Source organism: Dreissena polymorpha, chromosome 10 (assembly GCF_020536995.1).
Source record: "Dreissena polymorpha isolate Duluth1 chromosome 10, UMN_Dpol_1.0, whole genome shotgun sequence".
In the NCBI taxonomy this organism is placed as follows: Eukaryota; Metazoa; Mollusca; class Bivalvia; order Myida; family Dreissenidae; genus Dreissena; species Dreissena polymorpha.
The window spans coordinates 76,272,547-76,295,733 of record NC_068364.1 but is presented as its reverse complement, the minus strand read 5'-3'; the positions used below and the strand labels follow the sequence as shown (position 1 = coordinate 76,295,733).

Below are 23,187 nucleotides of genomic sequence, written 5' to 3'. Positions count from 1 at the left end.
ACATCTCGAAGTGTTCTTCTCAATAAAAATGACAATATTTTACAAAATGCGTTTTTATTTCTTTTTCGCACATTTTTGTCGTTTAGCAGCAATAATATAGTGGACTCCTATCTTCTTAAATTTAGAAGTCCGATCAGACTTAAGGTAGTCCAACAATTATGAAACTTTTTTACAGCTTATTGATTGGGTAATAATACATGTTCACCATATATTTTTTATTCCTTTGTTATGTTTGGTTTTAGAGCGAAGTTCAAAGTGACTGCTTTTCAATATTTGTTGTCATTGGTTATCTCACATTGAACATTTTCCATGAAAGTAATATTTATGTTTATTATTATATGTTTAAACAAATACTATTTTGTGTGTGTTTACCCCATTTATGCCTAGTGGACTATCCCATCCTTTTAAATTGGATCAATTTAATTCCAAAATAAGGGATGTCTTGAATATTTATTTCTATATTTAGAATATTTCTTACTGAAATTCCTTTAAGCAAACAGCGCAGACCCGCATGATGCGGCGTCTCATCAGGGTCTGCGCTGTTTGCTTAGAAGAATTTCTGTAAGAAATATTCTAAATATAGAAATAAATATACTAGACATCCCTAATTTTGGAAATGAATTGATCTAATTTTGAAGGATGGGAGAGTCCACTAGGCATAAATGGATTAAACTGGTAAATGTAATTTCTTTGTTTTGCTTACCTACATTATAAAATTTAAAACAAAAGTATTTTCATCATAATAATACACTTATAAGCATACCATTATATTCGTCTGTAAACAACTTGTTGACCAGGCAGGGTTCTTTATAGGTCAAAAGAAAAGTAATTATTCAAGTGCGTAGTCCTAATGATGGTATTGTTCTAGTTTTGTATGTGCTTCCGACATCACTTAGTTTGGAATGAACACTTATCACTATCAATAGACTAGTTATTTATAATCTTCCTTGTTGAGAAGAACTCATCCAGTTCTCAAGCTTTGGTTAAAGTGTGCGGTCATTACTTGGTATTAAAAACTCCCTTCTGAAGTAATTAAATGATAAATATGTAGAGGGTTAACATTAAACTTTGGAATGTGGAGTGGGAAATAAAATATATTGAACGGAAACAAATATTAAACTTTTACAATTATAATGCGACCATAAACAAATGCAACTAAAAGTTTTTATGGCCAGTGTTCGCCACTGACTATTCTGAGTAATATGTACTTTGTGCAGACATTCGGATCTTGCGAAACAAATACATAAACGAAGGGATTTTTTTTAGAATTCATAGATGATTTTTTAGGAGTCCGACGGACCATCTTAACACAAAGACAAGTCCGTGTCTCATGTCCAGGAGTCTTGGATTACCGGACTCCTGTTATTGTCGAACACTGTATTTGTTTTCGTTTAGGAAAATATAAACAATACAAGAACTTTGGATAAGCGGTTCTACACGAATTTGAGCCCTCGTCGACGAAATACGCTAACAGCTTTTAATTATTATACTCTTTTTTGAAAAAGTAATACGGTTAAAGCTGTCGATTTGCTTTAGTGTAGTAACGTTCTGTTAATTTACATAGATTACATATGTATATGCATGTTTGGTAATTTGCGCATATACATGTAAGACTTAAATGTGTAACAAATATTTATGTATGTGTTTGTAGCCATACAAATTAATTTCAAGTGCAAGTATTATGCTGCGAATCTCACTAACGCGACCTGTTCACATAATTGTGAGATTTTAAAGTCTAACATCAACTTTATACATAAACACGGATGTGTATAGGAAGGTATTTAGGTAAAAATTACATCATTCGTGGTGAATATTTACATAAGTACTGATGCTTATTCTAATATGCTTTATGACAATTCCAACATGCGTGTTGTCTATTCGTTTAAACTTGATGATTGCTGAAACATTACATCATTCATGATGAATATTTACATTATGCGAGATGTTTATTCTAACATGCTTCATGACAGTTCCAACATGCTTGTTCTTTATCGGTTATACTTGATGATTGTTGCAACATTCTTGGTGACTATCCAATGTTTGTGTGTTAATTATTTCTGACACCAGTCATAATCGGTTTTGCCACTAAGCATCATTAACAACGGCAGTAAGCAACTAGCAGTAAGCAGAATGCAACTAAGCAGAATGCAAGTTATTACATTATGACAACAGGTGGCGCGCGTTTATTTTCCGTATGTTGAAAAAATTAAACAAAAGTCTTGCTATTGCGCGGACCTTATAGAGAACATTTGAAGAAATTCATTAAGTTGATTTAATTTGCTTTCTCTAACAAACTTTCGGTAGACTAAATATGTATACATTTATCTTTAAGAAGTACCTTATAATATCACAGTTCTTTCCCTTGTTTGCGAAATCGCGACGAGGAAACAAGGTCAATTGTAAACAAAGTGCAGTCTCTGGATTCTTTTAAAATTAAGTGTGGCCATTCTTTGTTGTGCTGGATATGCTCTTTGTTAAAACAGAAGAGATGATTCTTACTGAAAAAATCTGATACGAAAGGTTAGTCAGATAGATCTATATTTCAAACTGGAATTGATGGAGCAAACTGGAAAACATGAATGGATAATACTGAGAAGACAGGCACAGTCGATTGGTGTATAACGCATAGCTATGGACTTCGAGTCTCATTTCAACGTAAAAACCATGCATTCAGTAACTAAACAATTAAACCTAAATAGAAACATGTCTTTCCTATTGAAACATGCCAGCGGTTTTAAATTTCCGAAAAATATTATTTGTTTACAGCGCAAATTTCATAGTACACTGATTCAGCCATTACCGGATCGCTTATGTCTTTATCGAATTACATGTGTATCGTGTTATTTCTTGAAATTTGACACAGCATTTTAAAAAAATGCAATATATGTACATTTCCAGAAAGGAAATTCATTTCTGCGTTTAATAAGACCAAGTTCATGGAAATCGTTGCACAATTGATGAAGTAATGGCCGTTCAAAGCGATGCACCCTATATTCGGGTCATTTTGAGTTGAATCTATATATAGATTTGATAGTGGAAAATATGTTTTCAGAGAAATCGATTTTCCGTTATAATTTGATTATTTTGCATAAACAATGATGTTTTCACTTATTAATATCATATCCACACGCTAACCACATGTGTATTTGACAATTTTAATTGAGTTTATATTTATTTTGAGACAATCCCCACATTCCTGAATATGGGTCACCACATGTCCGTTATTCACTTAATCCCGACTTGAAGCTTTCATGCTTATTTTAAATGGTACGCATCAATTTGGTTTCTAAGCATTCTTACATTTGTAAAGGACACATAATACTAAAATATTACATCAATGAACATTATTTTTACCAAATAAAATCTGCAAAATTTAAGAAACCATTCGTCTGCACTTTTCCTGTCGTCACAAAAACGCTGCGTACATAACGTGACCTTGTTTTGCTTTCGAAAACAGAAACAGTTATAAACATTGACACACATCAACAAAAACATGAATCTACTTAACAATGATAGGCTTTTTGTATTCAATTCATAGAAAACTATAAATCTTAGCATAAATAAAAGTATTTTGCAAAAAAAGTTTAAGCTATCCGTTACTCACTAAAATCCGCTATTCACCAATCGATTGCATGTGTATTACAGCTTACACATCTGAATTTACAGAAACATAATCAAGAAGTTTCCTGACAGTAATTCAATTAACTGGAAGGGTATCTTTGATAATGTTTAGTGCGTCTCTGAATTACAAATTGAATGTCCTATCATGAGAAGAACATCAGCAATGCCCTCTGTAAAGAAGGTAGTATTTTTATAATTTCATTTACTGATTAATAATTTGGAATGTACAGTACAGTATGGTTTTAGAAGTACATTTGTATTAACAAAGGTCTCTGTAACTTGTATTCACTTGTTGCATTTCTAGATAGTTTAATAACAATCAACATCATGTTTTTACCATGTTTATATTTATACTTTTGCGCCAAATATTAAAAAAAACAACAGATTTTTACTCATAAATTCATTTAAAATGAGAATCTTTTTCTGTGATAAATTAGCGACAACATTGTCCATAAATGCTTCATTTCATTTGAGACAATTGGCATTTGCAATAATCATAAAGTATGCTGCTACACATATTATATTTTTTTATTCAATATTTTAAAAATGCATGGATTGCTAAAATATATACCAGTTGTGGTTAGTTCTAAATACAAAATGTGAGACATTGGGATATATCCTGGGTCATTGGTATGGGGTCACAATCGGGCACTTACATAACCTTAATCACTTTACATGGTTTACCAACATGACTGAAATATTTGTGAAAAAGGTTAATTACTCATAATATAATTATACATAATGCCATTCACTAATGGAAACTAATGCATCAATTTAAATTCATGAAACAGTTCTACACATCTGACTAAATGTACATATGAACTCAGCGATATTTTTCCTTCTTTATAAAGTACTAGTAAACGGCACTTTCCCAATTACGAAAAAACTACAAATTTCCCAATTGCTGTCCAAAAAATTCCCAATTTAAAGCGAGATTATACGATTTTTTATATGTGTTAAATTGTAATATATTTATAAAATATGAAACAATAACACAAAATAGGCAAGATAAATAATACTTTGAAGACGAATTTTATAAAATGCAGCAAAGACAAATTAGCGCCCCGAGCCGATTGTGACGAAGATATTTCGTACATATTTTCCTACAATAACCGAAGCATTCGTCTTTTTAGTTAGTGTTTGTGTGTCGTATGAATAGAATTCGACTGTACAGCCTTTTTCGATTTCAGAATTAAATATCTGGCTTATTTCGCATTTTTCGACACATGTTCTCCTTAACTTTTATTTTAATTTATATTTAAATATATGTTTAATTAGTTTTTTACACATTTTATTTTAATTAATAAATATTTGACAAAATCGTATAATCTCGCTTTAAGGTAAAAAAAAATCTCTTTTTTTGGAAAATGCAACATTTTGTTAGTTTCCCTATGGTTTGAACCTAGGTAAATATAATATTGACAGCTTGAAAACACTTAGTTATCAATTTTAAAGTATTTGGGAGCATAAAATCAAATACACCAATTTCCCAATTTGAGGGTTTCACGACTCGATTTTTCCCAATTTTCAGGCTTTCACGACTCAATTTTTCCCAATTGGACCGGTACGGGTACTTTCCCCAATTGGACAAAAACATCGCTGTGAACAAAACACAGAGAGAAAGCAAACAATTTTATAATGTTCCTATTTTCAGGAAGTTATATTTTACTTGAATCATAGTGTACTGTAGGTTGAATCATGTCACGATGACATAATTTATTCTTGCAAGTTCCTAATACATATGCTATTAAAATTATGTGTCCATATACTTGAAATTAAATTTCTGTTACAATTTCTAAAAAAAACTGTAAAAATTGTGTTATTCAATTGTTTTTTATGTGTTTTGGAAAGATACATAATTATGAGAATATGTTAAATCTGTTTTTTTTTTCAGTTCAAATCTAATTTTTTTACAATTGATTTTGAACACATACACTGCTACCATACTTGTCCGCAAGAAGCTTTATATAGCGCCAAACAAACAACTTCTTTTGAATTTATATTGTCTTATAATTTATGTTTTTGACAAATAATTTAATGTTAATATTATGCGTTAATATGGTGTTCAAAGTGAAGAAATAAAAAAATGGAATTTTTTAAATCATTTGATTGCAATGGTAGTAAATGCTTTACACAACACAAAAATTGTCTATTGTATATCTTATTTATTTATTTGTACAAGTTAATGCATTTAAAACATTAAAAAAATACATTTACTTATTATAATCTTTCCGAACAAAAAATGGTATAAAATAAGTGAATGTTAAAAAAAAGAGAAAATTTGTAGCATTTCTTTTTACAATATAAGATACAATAAAGTGGGTTTTGAAATGTTTACAGCGTTATTATAGAACTTTAAATGGTATAAATGGACATAACTGTATGTACACAAACACAGTATAGATTTTAAAGAAATGTATTCAAAGATAGTTGAAAATAAAATTGATTGTTGATAGTTTTTTGTCAATCTGTGTGATAACATATAAAGAAAAAAGGTTCTAATTTAAAATAACTTCTTATGACATAACAATTTTTTGAACATATCAATCAAAATGCATTTAATGTGTCCATATGGTTTATAGGAAACAAAAAAATAATCTTAACATTAGTAATTAAATATTTTAGACAGTAAAGATTAACAATTACCTTGATTAAAATTTGACACCTTTTTCATGGCACCTGCATTTATAATAATTAAATAAAAGATTTTGAATGTTGATGATACCATATATAAAACAAAATGCATTGATTTTATATTGTCTCCATGGTTTGTGTTCTAAATTTCCTTTGTAAAAAAACTAAAAACTAAGAAAAATGATTGTAAAGCATACAGAAACAACAAAGTTTTGCCATTAATATGATATCAATATTGATTACAGATCAAATCTGATAATAAAAAATAAAACTGTATGCATTTTACATGTGTAATTTACCAAAAACATATCTCATTGTTTAAAAGTCCTAGTGTTTTTACAGGTTTTGTATAAAATGACATATTTGGTACATTTCAATACATGTTTTCAGTAAATTTACTTCAACAGTCAAAACTTTTCAAACCTTCTTTAAAATTAGCCATTATGAATATTCAGATAACTTAAATTTAAGTTGTTATTATTCAGTAGGATTTAAAAAAAGTAATTACCGGTGACAGTATATGGGGAATGTATTAGACAATTAAAAGTAATATTAATTAACTGTTTGTGGATAAATTTTTCAACAATAACCATTGCCGAGTAAGCCAAGTGTGTGAGCCTTGACCTTTACTTCCTGATAATAATTGCAGCGCCTAAACAACTGGGGCTCGACTGGTCATTGTTTGCCCGGTACTTCTTTAAAGTACCTGAGGTACTCTTAAGTACACTACAATGTACCCTGGGTATGAACAATACTAAATACATGTGCACTGAAATGCACTTGGCCAATATTAAGACTGTACCAGAGGTATATTCCGCCTAAAATCTGTCATAAAACGCACTTCTGAAACAAAATCCTCTTTGAACAAAACCTAACTCAGTATGCTTTTTTGAGTATGAGTTTCGATAATAATTAATATCTTCGCTGATGCCCTTTCACAGAATATAAACATAAAAATAATTTATTTGAAAAAAAAGTCAACAACGGCAGATTTAGCCAAAGTATTCCTGGGTCGTTTTAGTATATTTTCTGTATCCAGGGTATATTGTAGTATACTAAAGAGTACCCAGGGAACTTTCAAGTGGTATCAGAGCCTACAAAGACCAATCTAACCAAATAAGTATCAGAGCGGACAAAGACCAATCTAACTCGACTGAGAGAATCTGTCGACTGGTTGTATCCAACAGTCTCTACAGTAAAGTATATTTTACGCAGTTTTGTCAAAATGATAAATGCATGATATTATTTCCAAAGAAATTAATCTTGACGCTGACCTTCTGCTTAAACTGTAAATGTACCAATCAACAATAAAGAGACAACCATATACACGTGTATTAGAAGCGATGTTGGCATATAAATCAATATTAGCACAGATTACTATATAATTGTCATTCATGGAAACAGCAGTATTATATCAATGCAACTGTTAACAAACACGTAGATTATACAATGCTAATACATAATTCTTTACAAAAAAGTAAACTTTTACCCATGTTTACAATGAATCAATTCTATCACTCAGCGTACGTCACATTCGTTGAGTTCAACTTTTCTTGTGATGGGTAAAGCCTTGTCCAAAACGAAAGTTGAATGAATTGTCAAAAGGAAACTAGAACAAATCATAACAACAATCGATTCGAACATGTCAAAATTCCTTTTTAGCAAAACTCCAATCCACAATCGTACACAATATTTCCTGCACAATCAACGCAGGATTTCCGTTACAGTATCTTCCCATGCCCTGCCATATAGTAAGATCTAAATATAGATAAGGTTTAAATTAACTAACATGATGTTACGCTCGTAGATTTCGTAGGCTAAAATATTTATTGACACCATTATTCCCTATAGATTCGATACAAACGTGCGGTTCTCCGAACAATCGTTGCATATGCCGCCATATTTACGTAAAATAACTGAGTTACGCGAGCCTTTGAGCAACCGTAACTTTACGTGCAAAGTTACGGTAAACGTAACTTTACGAAGTTTATAGAAACGCTACTAGCTTTAAGTTTTGCACTTACGTATGCTTTTTGAACGTACGTTGTTCTAAGAAACGGCCCCTGTAGGCCTATACAATGAATTGAATGCCGTGAATGTTTTTGATATTTGTAAGATGCAATTGGCACTCAAAAAATTATACATGTATTTTATTCAGAACATAACAAGGCTGATGTATTGGAAGTGTTGCCCAATCCTAGTCGGAATTTTCTCTTAACTTTGGAATTATTATCGTAACACGGCGACGCTTTCATTCAGCAAGCGCACGGATAACGGAGCAGTCAAAATTATTAAAACGCTCTGCGGACTAGATTTCACAGTTAAATAAAGCGTTTGACCAAATAATTGACGAAGACATACATGCGTTTTCAATCTGACATAATTCGTCGCTCATTGTGCATGTATTTGTAAAGCGTCTGTACTTTCAGTTTCTATAAGGATGCGAAATCAAAATGTTTAAGAGAGATTGAAAGACGTCCGCGATTGTTGCGCCAAAATATCAGTCGATTGCAAACTTTTTCGAACCAAGAAAGCAAGAGCCAATATGTGCAGAATAATTCGTGTTAGCGATTTTTTTAAATCTAAAGTTTATATTAAGGACAGTTTCAAGGATTAAAGATGTTATGAAACTTCAGTTTATTATGATAGTTTACAGTTTTTTTGAATCAATACAAGTGTGCAGCTTCAACAAAAATAAAGTAGCAATGATTTTAAGGTATTGTCATGACCCCATGTTTGACATTTTTATTAAATAGGTCACGAGTACATGTTTGTTTTTATGACCATGGTTTACATTTTAACTCTATGTCAAGTGTAATTTCTTATTGCATATAAAACTAAACATCTTATCATCAATATCTACTAGGCTTAATATACCATTTGTACGCTTCATATCCATGTAAAATCCATTTTTGTTGGTGATTACAATCACATGTTTGGATAGACGCCATATTTAAAGGAAGTGACTTTTGACCTTTTGTTGAATTATGGGTAGTGTACATTGACGACCTCTGTCAAACATGTCAGCTGACGGTTTAACTTTTCATTTTCGCAGTACATTTCTTCATCATGCGGAGGTTTGATTTTTATCAAATAATTACAGTCATGTGTATGTATATGTTCTTAACCTTATTATTATACTTAAAGAAACATTTCCAGTCATTTTACTAATGTTTTTGTTGTTTAAACTTTAGGCGGTAACTCTGTTTATTTTTAGGTGATAGGTTACGCTCGGAAGACGCGCGGATGGTGCGCGGTTGAGTTATTGCTCGGATTAATGTTATGACTGCGCAAGGCGCGGACCTGCTCGGAGCCTAAGTATATAAACTCTATTAATTCCACAGTCAGGGACTCTGATTTTTTTGGAATTAAAAGCACATTCTCATTAATAAATTTTTATCTAATAAATATTATTTTTAGGAATTTTTATTTAAAGTAAGTTAGAAACATTTTACATATTTTTTCATATAATAGAGTTTTTGAATAAGATTTAAGACCAAGGTATAGGGATATTTTATCGTACAGCATTAAGACTAATTGAGCATTGTAAATGTGAGTTTGAGAATTGTATTATTTATGATAAATTGATGAATGCATTGATGTACTATTGATGCAAGTTAGTTAATGATAAAATGTGTTGAACTTTATTTGGTTGTTTATTATAATTATTATTTGAGAGTTTTTAATGACTCAGGTTATTATCTTCAGTTTATTTTAACAGAGTCCATTTAAGTTAAAAATGTTTAAATACAAATTAATGAAAGAAAAGTTGGTTTGACACAAAGAGTAGGCCCGCTATCACATTGCAATAAGGTCAAGAGAAAGAAGAACCGCTCGACTCGTTACAGTATGCATTTTTATAAATCATTTCACCCTATTTCAAGAATGAAATCACCCTATTTTTCAAAATCGATGGGTGAAAACCCTTTTTCCCAAATAATTATCTGGGGCATTTAGTACAACTATTGTACTCCTCCTTGAGAAAACAACTACTTCTACTACATGTATTAAAAAATCATAAAACATAATTTTCAATCAAGTTGGAAAAAAAAAGTCATATAAACAGGTATGTCATGAACGTTGACGTCGCTCTTGGCTACCAGAAAAATTCCCACGCACGTATTTCAACCGTCATTGTTTACAATCAATTAAGTGCATAAGTACTTGAATTTGTATAGCGTTTTTTTAAGGTGTATGTCCAGCCACAGGTGGTTAGCGTTTAGCTATGATAATAATTAGTGAAAACATATTTTGGAATAATAAATAATTATATTATAATGAAAAATCAACTGTTCTATAAAAAAAATTCACTATCAAATATATATATAAATATATATATATATATATATATATATATATATATATATATATATATATATATATATATATATATATATATATATATATATATATATATATATATATATATATATATAAATATATATATATATATAACAAGATATCCAACTCTAAATCATCCGAAAACGGGGTGCATCGTTTTAAACAGCCATTACTTCATCAATTTTGGAGCGATTTTCACGATCTTGGTCTTATTCAACGCATAAATAAATTTCCTTTCTGGAAATGGATATGTCTTGCAATATTTTTACAAATAATGGGTCAACTTTTAAGAAATAACACGATACACAACTCGCGTGACCCAGTTGTGATCGATCAGACCAAAAAAACACCGGACATATTGCATATTAGATCGGACACATGAAATTATTTCGAAAGAAAGCAATAAGAGTTTCAATTCTACATGAGTAAGTCTCGCTGCGCACGATTACGCTCTTACTGCTCGTATATTTTTGACTCTTATGAATCTTGGCAAATACCTAGTGTTTTATTTTGCTTAATCTAAATTGTGTCATGCATCTATATGTACTTAAAGCAGCATGACCAACAGCTCTTTCATATGTGAAAGAGGTTGACACGAAATACCTAACCATCTATAATCAAGTTTATATGTGCACTTCAATATTATAGTTTTATAGTTTTATAGCATTTTATGTGGTGCAATATAAAATTACTCTAGTAAATTTGAAATTATGTAATGGATTTCCTCTCAACATACATGCAGAGTTTCAGATAACTTTTTCAGCAAAATCTTGGTTTACACTCTATAAAAAAATCCAGCCTTAAAGTCTATTATTAATTCCTTTTTTTATAGTCTAAGAAGAGCTCATGACAAATGCCGGGTTACAGCAGACTTTTGCGATAAAAGGACCAGATAATGGAAAATGTTCGGCTTTTCGACTGTTTTAAAGATGGTCTGTTATTCATTATAACGTTAAAGTGCTGTTAATTTCATAATTGTAATGAGGGCCTAGACGAGTGGGAACTCATTGATAAAATGTTTACATTATATGCATTGATATTGAGTTTTACGCATGATCACACATTTTGAATTCTTATTTTATTTTGCCAATGTGAAACCGTACGCTCAGAATTTAAGTCTACTTTTTTACGAAATTTAATTCATTTTTTACGACTTTAAGCGTCTTATCTGCATACATGCATTAGTAGCTTATATTGAAATATATCTATAGAATTACTTTGGTTATTGAAGGTAAATTACTGTACAGAAATTATGGTTTGTCATTAACCAAAAATAAAATGTTACGTCTACAAACACGCGGTTAATTTCGGTTCAGTAGCATATATTTTACAAAGGGGCGCAACTTCTCCTATAACATAAAATTTCCGTTATACGCCGTAAATTTCCGTAGTCGTCCGTAGCATTTCGGAACGACTGTCAATTGACGTCATTGTATCATGCATGATTGTATGTTGCTTTGTGCTTGAGTGAAACTCACATCTTGCCATCGCGTTAATTTATTCAACGCATCAACATTTGATTCCATTATGCAATGCGCCTATTGCACAAGTCTCTCTGCACAAACCAACATACACATATGCAGCATGCAATGAACGAACAAGAATTTGCATCTGTACACATGCATGATACCATTAAGCAGAATGTATATAGACATTGGACATCAGGCAAGATGTAAGTGTCACCAAGCATGAAAAGGTACAAATTGAAAGTACCAACAAGAATCATGACACAGTCACAAAGAATGATGCAATTTTTACCTAAATACCCTTCCATAGATGTGGCTGGCTTTTTTTCATGCAAGTGATTTTCATGTCTACAGTGCAAATTGTTCAAATAACAATACTTCAAGTGATGGTATCATACGCAAAACGGTATCGACAAATCATGTATTTTTCTGCATATATTTCGCTCCTTTCTTGACACTAAATTGTTTTTTGTTTTAACTATTTTAATACTTAAAATAAACAGTTTGTCAAACCATAATCATATCCGTTGTAAAAACCAAAATATACTATGAGGACTTTTTTCAAGTAGCAATGTATTTATTATTTACATACAATGTCATTGAGTATTTATTTATTTGAGACTCATGCTTTGTTCAAACAAATACTTATTAAAATATAATGTATCTTTGAAAACGTAACAGCGTTTTAGCGCGTTTAATATAGCAAAGCCCATGTAAGTTTGATGCATATACTAGATACTTAAAAGACGTAGGTATGTTAAAATCTTCTATGTATAGTAATGTTTCTATAACTGAAACATTGTCCAAACATTGCCTTTAAATGCTAATTAGTGTTTTATCGTAAAAGATAAATAATATTAAATAAAATATTGATAACTAAAAAGGAAACGAGTGCAAAAGAAGTCGTACCAGAAAATAAACGAAAACAGTGTTTATTCAATTGCAAAAAATGTCCTGATATCAAGCAGACAACTACTTCATGTAAACAAGACACACTTTTATGGTATCCATAAAAGTCTAAGCATATTCGTTCATACGACACAAATGTACATTGTACTCAATGTTGGTTCTTTAACTAAACTACGTAAACGTATCGTTGGTATTCGCGTAAACTTGTTCATTACAGATTTCATTGAAGTAAACAATCTACCACCACTCTATATAATATACTTCTTCCATATTTATGTGTTGGTTGAAAAAAGCAAGAGTCATATATATTTTTTTAAACTTATTTATTTAGGCTCGACTAAATCGAGCTTAAAAGGCTTAATAGAACGCTCTCGAGTGCGTTTGCTGGTTAGAACCATTTACGGAATATAACGAACGCTCCCGCAGTGGGGATCGAACCCGTAATCTACCAGTTGCCCGGCGGTCACCATATCAACAAAGTCACGGCACCGTTTTTATAAAATATAATTAATAAATCATAAAAAATAAAATGTTTACATTTAAGTCGTATATACTCGCTTTAAGTGAACGCCAGGGAGCTGCAACGACTGGAGACACTTCTGACCAGGATGACGCTAGACGATGCATATGACGACGAGGGAACCTTTTCCTGGAGGATCTCGGAGTAAGTCTACCTATTTTATCACTTAAAGGGACATATTCGAAATAAGTTTTAAAATATGATTCAATGTGGTAATTTGATGCCGATGTTCTATCTGTTCGATGTGCCAGAGAATCGGTAAAGGCAAAAAAAAACAACGACATAGTAGTATTTATTGTTTATGTAAAACACAAGACAACGTCAGCAACTGCAAAGGGGACAGGAAGGTGATTGCTTCTTTTTAAAAACGTACATACGAATCTCGTTCTGGAAAAACTGGGCTTTATGAATGTGAGTCTAGTGCCGCCCTAGATAATCCTAAACTGGGCGTTATGAATGTGAGTCTAGTGCCGCCCTAGATAATCCTAAACTGGGCGTTATGAATGTGAGTCTAGTGCCGCCCTAGATAATCCTAAACTGGGCGTTATGAATGTGAGTCTAGTGCCGCCCTAGATAATCCTAAACTGGGCGTTATGAATGTGAGTCTAGTGCCGCCCTAGATTATCCTAAACTGGGCTTAATTAATGTGAGTCTAGTGTCGCCCTAGAGTATGTTAGTCTAATGCCGCCCTAGATGTGCGTCTAGTGCCGCCCTAGATTATGTGAGTCTAGTGTCGCCCTAGATTATCATAAGTGACGACACTCTGAATTTGAGTCTAGTGCCGCCCTAGATTATTCTAAAGGACGACACTTCGCTAATACTAGATTTTTGCTAAGAAGAATCTTCATTATAACGAAACATACCATACAACTAATCTTGAATGACACTTGACGTACATGCATTAAGTCAACGGAACGTGTCATTCATTTGTTTCAGTTGATAAAAGTAAAGTCTCAAACTTGTGTATTTTCACTTTAAATGCGTTAAATTAGGATTGTCATAAAAGGTTCAAGACAAACGATGGTTCGTGGTTTGACAGAAAAGCTCTGCCACATGTGTATATGTTTCATAAAATGCAATGATATAAATTGGTAAATTTATAATAGCAGTAGTTAGTTCTGTATTGAATATGCCTTAAATCATTTTTTTAATTTGGTCAAACAGAGATGATATGTTTGTTATGTATGAAATGAATTGAGTACTGTTCGGGAAATAATCGTTTCATTGTCAAGTATTCGACATGAAGGGCACTATGAGCTGCATAATAACGTAAATGAAAGTGTTTTCAAATGTTTTTACACATTTTTTTTAAATACGGAATGGTAAACATTCATTTGATGTTTCTACAACAGCATAATTGAGCCAGTAATTTGATTAAACTAAGATAAACTGTTTATGCACAGACGAATTTATTTTGCTATTGAAAACAGTCATATATACAAAAAGAACTATGATTTATCTTTCTCTCAATATTCATATATCAAGTGAAGAGCCGGTATCGGCATATCTCGCTCGACAATTTCCGTGTCGTGCATTATCCCAAAATTAATCCCCGCGGACGTATATCTCAATCAACAAATTCCTCATCGTGCACCGTCCACACATCATGTGGAGAGACAAAGTCACTTTATCTCACACTCATATCGTGCACTATCTACACATCAAGTGATGAGACACAGTCACTTTATCTCACACTCATATCGTGCACCATCCACACATCATGTGAAGAGACACAGTCGCTATATCTCACACTCATATCATGCACCATCTACACATCATGTGGAGAGACACAGTCGCTATATCTCACACTCATATCATGCACCATCCACACATCATGTGAAGAGACACAGTCGCTATATCTCACACTCATATCGTGCACCATCTACACATCATGTGGAGAGACACAGTCACTATATCCAACACTCATATCGCGCGCTATCCACACCTCATGTAAAGAGACACAGTCACTTTATCACACACATATATCGTGCACTATCCAAACATCACATGAATAGACACAGTCACTATATCTCACACTCCTATCGTGCACTATCCACACATCACATGAATAGACACAGTCACTATATCTCACAATCATATCGTGCACCATTCACATATCATGTGAAGAGACACATTCACTATATCTCACACTCATATCATTCACTATCCACACATCATTTGAAGAGACACAGTCTCTATATCTCACACTCATATCATGAACTAACAACTCATGTGAAGAGATAATATCACTATATATCAAGCTCATATCGTGCACTATCTACACATCATGTAGAGAGACACAGTCACTATATCTCACACTAATATCGTGCACTATCCACATATCATGTGAAAGGAAACAGTCACTATATCTCACACTCATATCGTGCAATATCCACATATCATGTCAAGTGACACAGTCACTATATCTCACATTCATATCTTGCACTATCCACATATCATGTCAAGTGACACAGTCACTATATCTCACATTCATATCTTACACTATCCACACATCATGTGAAGAGACACAGTCACTATATCTCACACTCATATCGTGCACTATCTACACATCAAGTGATGAGACACAGTCACTATATCTCATACTCATATCATTCATTATCTACACATCATGTGAAGAGACACAGTCACTATATCTCACACTCATATCATGCACCATTCACATATCATGTGATGAGACACAGTCACTTTATCTCAAACTCATATCGTGCACTATCCACACATCATGTGAAGAGACACAGTCACTATATATCACGCTCATATCGTGCACCATCCACACATCATGTGAAGAGACACAGTCACTATATCTCACACTCATATCGTGCACTACCCACACATCACATGAATAGACACAGTCACTATATCTCACACTCATATCTTACACTATCCACACATCATGTGAAGAGACACATTCACTTTATCTCACACTCATATCGAGCAGTACCAACGCATCACATTAAGAGACACAGTTACTATATATCACACTCATATCTAGCACTACCCACACATTATGTGAAGAGACGCCGTCTTTTTATCTCACACTCACGTCATTCACTATTCATACATAAGGTGAAGAGACGCAGTCTCTATATATCACACTCATTTTGTGTAATATGCATATATCACGCCACTTATATGCGCCAAAATGCGTTGACCTTGTCATTCTGTTTCACTATACAACTTCTGTGTCTTGTTATATCTTTATGTCAAGTGAAGTTTCGCATTTATTATAACTCTTTATATATCACATTTAACACATTTATTATAACTCACTCTACAATGTCCACATTTAAAATGGAAAGGTGAATTTACTTTAACCCACTCTACATTTGCCTTCTATTGCAAAATCAACATATTTAAAGTACTATATGTATGACCCCAACGTGTGGCATATAGTTTTCGCACTGTCCGTCGGTCGGTTGGTCGGTCAGTATGTCTGTCTGTCTGTCTGTCAGTCCGTCCGCCACACTTTTCGTCCGCTCTCTAATTCAAGTAGTTCTCATCCGATCTTCACCAAAATTGCTCAGAAGTTGTATCTAGATAATGCCAAGTTCGAACATGGGCCATTCATGGTCAAAACTAGGCCACGGGATCACTTAGTGCGTTTCAAACATTCAGCATGGTGTCCGCTCTCTAATTCAAGTAGTTTTCATCCGATCTTCACCAAACTTGGTCACAAGTTTTATCTATGAAAAAAGACTGCCATAGAAACAAGTACAGTTGACAAGAAGATACGTGCATTCCTGTTATTTGCATGCAAAGAATTGGCAGAAAAAAACATATACAAACTGCAGCAGATGACATATGTAACAAACGACAAAAATTTAAATAGTGAACACCTGTTATGCAGCAAACTAGTAGTTCAATAAAATGAAGGCGATGTATATCTCAAAAACATTCACACATATATGTTTTTTGTAGTGACAAAGTTACAGTTGGGGGGATCCGTGTCGTGTGGACAAATTTCTTGTTCACTCTAAAATTCCTGTATTTTGAAGTATCTACATACCAAATGCGGGGCGCAAATCCTCTATATAAACGTATATATTATTCACTTTATCACTTTATCTTTAAGAATACATGTATACGGTTCGGTGAAGAAGTCACTATTACTAAGCAATCTTTCAGTATTCAAGTATCCAGAGTAGGGACCCTAAGCTCCAGCGTGCAGTTAGGGACCGGAAGTTTCCGCTGGTCCCTTCAGATCAGCAGCCTTGAGATCAACGCCAACTGGAATATGAAATATGATCTAAGCCGCTGGCTGTATGTCACATGTACACTTGTCAAAATACATAATTGTGTCGCGTTCTGAGAAAACTGGGCATAATGCATGTGCGTAAAGTGTCGTCCAAGATTAGCTTGTGCAGTCCGCACAGGCTAATCGGGGACGACACTTTCCGCTCCCATTGTATTTTTCGTTTAAAGGAAGTCCCTTCTTACGGAAAATCTTGTTTAGGCGGTAAGTGTCGTCCCTGTTTAGCCTGTGCGGACTGCACAGGCTAATCTGGGACGACACTTTACGCACAGGCATTATGCCCAGTTTTCTCAGAACGCGACATAATTTATTTCGTAATATTTATCTTAAATGTTAAAATGCTCGTTTTGGTATATAGAGTTTGGGCTGTACGATGCAAAACATGTCTAATGATGAACACATTCATTCGTATAAGTCTTGTTTTGTTTGCATTTATATACTCAAAATATATAGTGATACGAACAAATATTTAAACAAAACTAAGCCCTTATTAAAATAACGTCAATAAATTGTTTATTATATTGTTATGATTTTAAAAGATATTCGCCTATTTAAAGTACACATGACGGAAGTTTCGGAGAACAAAACTCCAAAAGGTTTTCGCGCATATTTGAGTCTCATTCTGAGAAAACTGGGCATAATGCATGTGCGTAAAGTGTCGTCCCAGATAAGCCTGTGCAGTCCGCACAGGCTAATCAGTGACGACACTTTCCGCCTAAATTGAATTTTTGCGAAGAAGATACTTCATTTGAACGAAATATGTCATGAAAGCGGAAAGTGTCGTCCCTGATTAGCCTGTGCGGGCTGCACAGGCTAATCTGGGACGACATTTTACGCACATGCATTATGCCCAGTTTTCTGAGAACGCGACTCTTTGGTTCTCAATAAGCATGTGAATGAATTTCACCTGCACGATGTACTTTGTAGCCCCACAGTGAGGGATAGCGGCAGGCTATCTGCCAGCATGGGCCAGTCCGGGATCACCTTAACCGTACAGCCGGGTATACAATGTTATTAATTCATATGGTAGTTGGCGATACGCGTACGGCCAGTTGTTCATAATATGAGTTTTGTTATGACAAAAATACTCAGAACACGACTCAATTACTGTGATTGTATGCCATGACGACTCAATTACTGTGATTGTATGCCATGACGATTTTGAAACTTGAATACCAGTGAACTGTAACGGTGAGACCACATACACATATTTATTTAGGAACATTACGGTCAAGCATTGGCAGTCCGTTAACATTTTAAAATAGTGTGACAAGAAGTACGTATTTTTTTCAAATATGATGCATGCATAAAACGTTGCACTGTTTGACATGATGACAATGATGATTATGCATTAGATTATTTCAATAATGATAAGTTTTTTCCGTCAGTTGTTGAGACCGGTAGTGTGCAAGTGATCCTGCGGGGCTGCTCCGCCTCTCTTTCCGGTCTAGAAGTCTTCTTTGATGGAAGTATCCTCAGTCAATTCTATACGTTGGTTGCAAATGCTTTCGAAGGCGACATTCGGCGACAACTGGAAATTGCTGCAAGTTTGCTACTTTAAAGTTTTGCCTCAGTCCTTATGCAATAGACATTAACCCATTTATGCCCAGTGGACTCTCCCATCCTTCTAAATTGGATCAATTTATTTCCAAAATTAGGGGTGTCAAGTAAATTTATGTCTATATTTAGAATATTTCATAAAGAAATTCATTTAAGCAAACATGCGGCGTCTCATCTGGGTCTACGCTGTTTGCAATGTCCTTTTTTCAGGACGCTAGGCATAAATGGGTTAACATAATATCGTATGTGACAAGCTTTGCAGCAGGTGGCTTTCTCAATAGGTGTCTGAAATCGATTTAAAGCAACGGTTAATTTTGTTTTTACCCTACTACTAATTTTCTAATGTATTGTTAATTTCTGTTTGCTTTTAACCTTTGGCGAATTCTGCTTTTATCTTCAAACCGCTTTTTCAGATTTGCGAAACGGTTACCAAATCCATGGGAGACATTCGCAAGACGCTTACCGACGTGCAAAGTGAGTCAGTTTCGACTTTTCAATGTAGAGGTGAAAAATTTGTAATAAAAAAAGCATGATGATGATGATGATGATGATGATGATGATGATGATGATGATGATGATGATGATGATGATGGTTTGTTTCCTATATAATAAGAATGATGTTTGTACTTTTTTTACTACTATTTCTACTGCTGTTAGTTACAAATAATTTAAATACTGTAAGGTTTCGAGATAAGCCAGTTTCTTAAAGTGCAGGTTAACGTGTAGGCTTATAGCCAAAGGAAGTTCTCCAAGAAAATAGATTTAAATTTCAAATTCAATTTCAAATAGACTTATTACGATTGAATAATAAAACCATGCCTGTTAATATTTAATTGTAAAATCATTTACATGTACGCACAATAAGCAGTTTGCCGGAATGAGCAACATTCGGAAATACCGACTAATCTTTGGGTATAAACACAAATGTCCTATTTAAAACTCGTTCTAAATCACATACTGTATCAACAATTAAACTATTTAAAACTCTTTCTAAATCACATACTGTATCAGCAATAATTATGTGATCGAAACTACATTTGATGAACGAATTGATTAATCTCTTTTGTGCAACCTGGCCCCATGTGGCCTGTGTTAGATGTGGTTTTCCATGAACCCTGAGCTGTTAACAACATCTATTAAGCGCTTGATTTGTCAATTATATTTGAAATTGAATTACGTCGTCTGTTTTAGCAACCTCCAACCTGCATGTTTTCAATACGGATTTCACTGTGGACTATAGTGTGACAGCCGTTGAAGTGACAAGCGATCATATAGCAACCTTCCATAAGGTGAGTTCTTTTACTAAAAATAAATTGTGTATCTTAAGATTTCATTTTATCGTCAGTATTGAAGTATTTTACCTGTCTTAAGATGACTTTTCGGCGTATTTCCTATAAATATGTATGTGTTAAAACCAGTATGGTGTAGTTCATTTTCATAATTATTAGACTATGTAAACCCATTTATGCATCGCGTCTAGAAAAAAGGCCTTGGTAAACAGCGTAGATCCAGATGAGACGCCGCACGATGCGGCGTCTCATCTGGGTCTGCGCTGTTTGCTTAAAGGAATTTCTGTAATAAATATTCTTAATATAGAAATAAATATACTAGACATCCCTATTTTTTTTTAATTAATTGATCCAATTTAGAAGGATGGGAGAGTCCACTAGGCATACATGGGTTACAATGTTCCTGCGCGTTTATTACGATATGGTTTCTGTTTCGAAATTGTACTGCCGATAATAGTTTTTCCGTCTATTTAGGCGAGACAAATTTGCACACATGTAGGAATGATATTTTTAAACAATTTCTAAAGAGAGTATATTAATCTTAAATTGATATCAAATTTAATTAGAGCAAAGCAATACACAAAAGTTTGCCTTTAAAAAATCTTATTTATATCGTTTTGCATTTGCTGATACATGAACCTTAATTACAGCATAAATTGTTGTATAATTATTATTGTATGTCATAATATATATGATTCATTGCTTATCATGCAGTTAATACGATCAATAGATGACTTTTTATAACGTCATCGTGAATATAACAAAATTGCAGGGAACCGTCAGCTGTGCTGGGCAAAGATTTCCCGTTCGTGTGACCCCTTTCATACGAGCCATGCCTAGTTCAGGTGTGAGTTTCGATCTGGCGGAGGACATTTTCAACAACGTCTTGGGGATTTCCCTGAAGAATAATTTCTTAAACGCATTTGCCGACAACGCGAAGGTAAATTATGCCATCTTCATTAAATAAGAAGTAAAAACAAAAAAATCATTCCCTTCTATGGTAAATGTCTCTCATTTCATCTTGGCGTGGCTTTGAAAGTCGCTAACACGACAGCAATCAAGCACGACCAAAAATGTAGAAAAATGTCATAATTGTCGTATTTGCGCGTCCTTACTTTGTTCTGATGGGTATATGTGTCCTTGTTTTGTGTCGGTGTATTTGAGATCTTCTTCAAGTCATGAAACAAGAACAATTATGGCTGAATTCAGCCACCATACATCGGACATACTATGCCATGGTGAAACTTCTCACACTGGTGGCCGTTTGTTAGCTGGTTTGATAAATACCCCTAGCATCACGGTGAGCATTTCGACACTGACCTTTTGGTCGCAAGTCACGCATGCGCACTATTATATATATATATATATATATATATATATATATATATATATATATATATATATATATATATATATATATATATATATATATATATATATATATATATATATATATATATATATATATATGTGACGTCGTCAGCAGAAATCCGTACAAACGCGGTCGACGTTATTTTGAGCTACGCATGATTAAAGCGTGGCGTTATAAAAATGGAAATACAATTATAATTATATTATGAAAAAATATTGAAACTTGAAATATATGCATGTTTTCGAAGAATGAAATGCCCCGAGCTCTGATCGACAATGTACACTTATAATTTTTTAATTGGTTGGAAGTAACCGTTGCTTGATTGAGCGACCTCTTCTAAAAGGTTACGCATACGCAATTAATTTCCTTTTATATTACATATAAAATAAGTGAAGTTCGATATCATCTTTTACCATGATCAAGCGATAAGTCACTTTATCATAATACATCATTGGAAAGATAAATGCATAATCTTTTGAACAAATGCATGACATTACATTCAATACGTCGTAACTCAAAATATTTACAATTTCGGCACACCCGTTTTGACACCTGTTGAGGCGGCCATTTTGGGCTCAAATAGTATGACCTACTTTCAAAGCCGGGAACCATCAACAGAAAAAATAGAGCACAAACATGACTTTTTTTCTTACTGCTTACATATATACCTTCAATTTTACACCAAAACACACCATTTGCAATGTATTTTACAAATCCTAGGCAGCATGCGCTGAACAATGTGTGCTTAGTATCAAGTTGACTGCATGTTACCCTGCAAACAGGATTTCCGGTGACAAATAAGAGAAACCCAACCCCTTCAAATTTGATAAAGGTACTTTTCCCATTGGTATAATCTGTTTTGAGAAAGGTCACAAAGTTCCCGTACAATGACACACAGATTTATTCATAAAAGTTGCCGTTGAAAGCGTCATGTAGATTAAACTAAAATGTGATTCCTAGAGAATAAACAAGTTTTCACTAAAGCCTTATCAGAAAAACTGCCACAGCCACTAGTAGGCATGTTCCACTGACGGAACCATTTTCGAACTCGGCCGACATATGATAATTATACATGTTCTGAGTAAATTTCATCATGATGGGATCACAAATGTGACTTCTAGAGTGCTAACAATGTTTCACTATAGCCGTATAAGGCAAACTGCCTGCCCCTTGGTTTCCATGTTTTTGGGTCAGAACCATTT

The 23,187-nt window shown here is 33.5% G+C and overlaps 1 protein-coding gene across 2 annotated transcripts in view; it reads left to right on the top strand.

The window, feature by feature from the left end:
* Nucleotides 1–2,381: 2,381 nt before the first annotated feature.
* The window catches only part of LOC127848480 (uncharacterized), a 30,441-nt gene continuing 9,635 nt past the window's right edge, over nucleotides 2,382–23,187 (top strand). Inside the window, exons 1-9 of one of the 2 annotated variants that reach the window (XM_052380963.1) lie at nucleotides 2,392–2,520; nucleotides 9,473–9,573; nucleotides 13,536–13,635; nucleotides 17,638–17,772; nucleotides 18,692–18,765; nucleotides 19,153–19,307; nucleotides 19,738–19,798; nucleotides 20,516–20,613; nucleotides 21,386–21,553. In XM_052380963.1, the coding sequence (XP_052236923.1) occupies nucleotide 9,573; nucleotides 13,536–13,635; nucleotides 17,638–17,772; nucleotides 18,692–18,765; nucleotides 19,153–19,307; nucleotides 19,738–19,798; nucleotides 20,516–20,613; nucleotides 21,386–21,553 (792 nt within the window). In that variant the 5' untranslated portion in view covers nucleotides 2,392–2,520; nucleotides 9,473–9,572. Of the gene's footprint in view, nucleotides 2,521–9,472; nucleotides 9,574–13,535; nucleotides 13,636–17,637; nucleotides 17,773–18,691; nucleotides 18,766–19,152; nucleotides 19,308–19,737; nucleotides 19,799–20,515; nucleotides 20,614–21,385; nucleotides 21,554–23,187 lie in introns of both variants that reach the window. The other variant, XM_052380964.1, reaches the window with a different exon arrangement.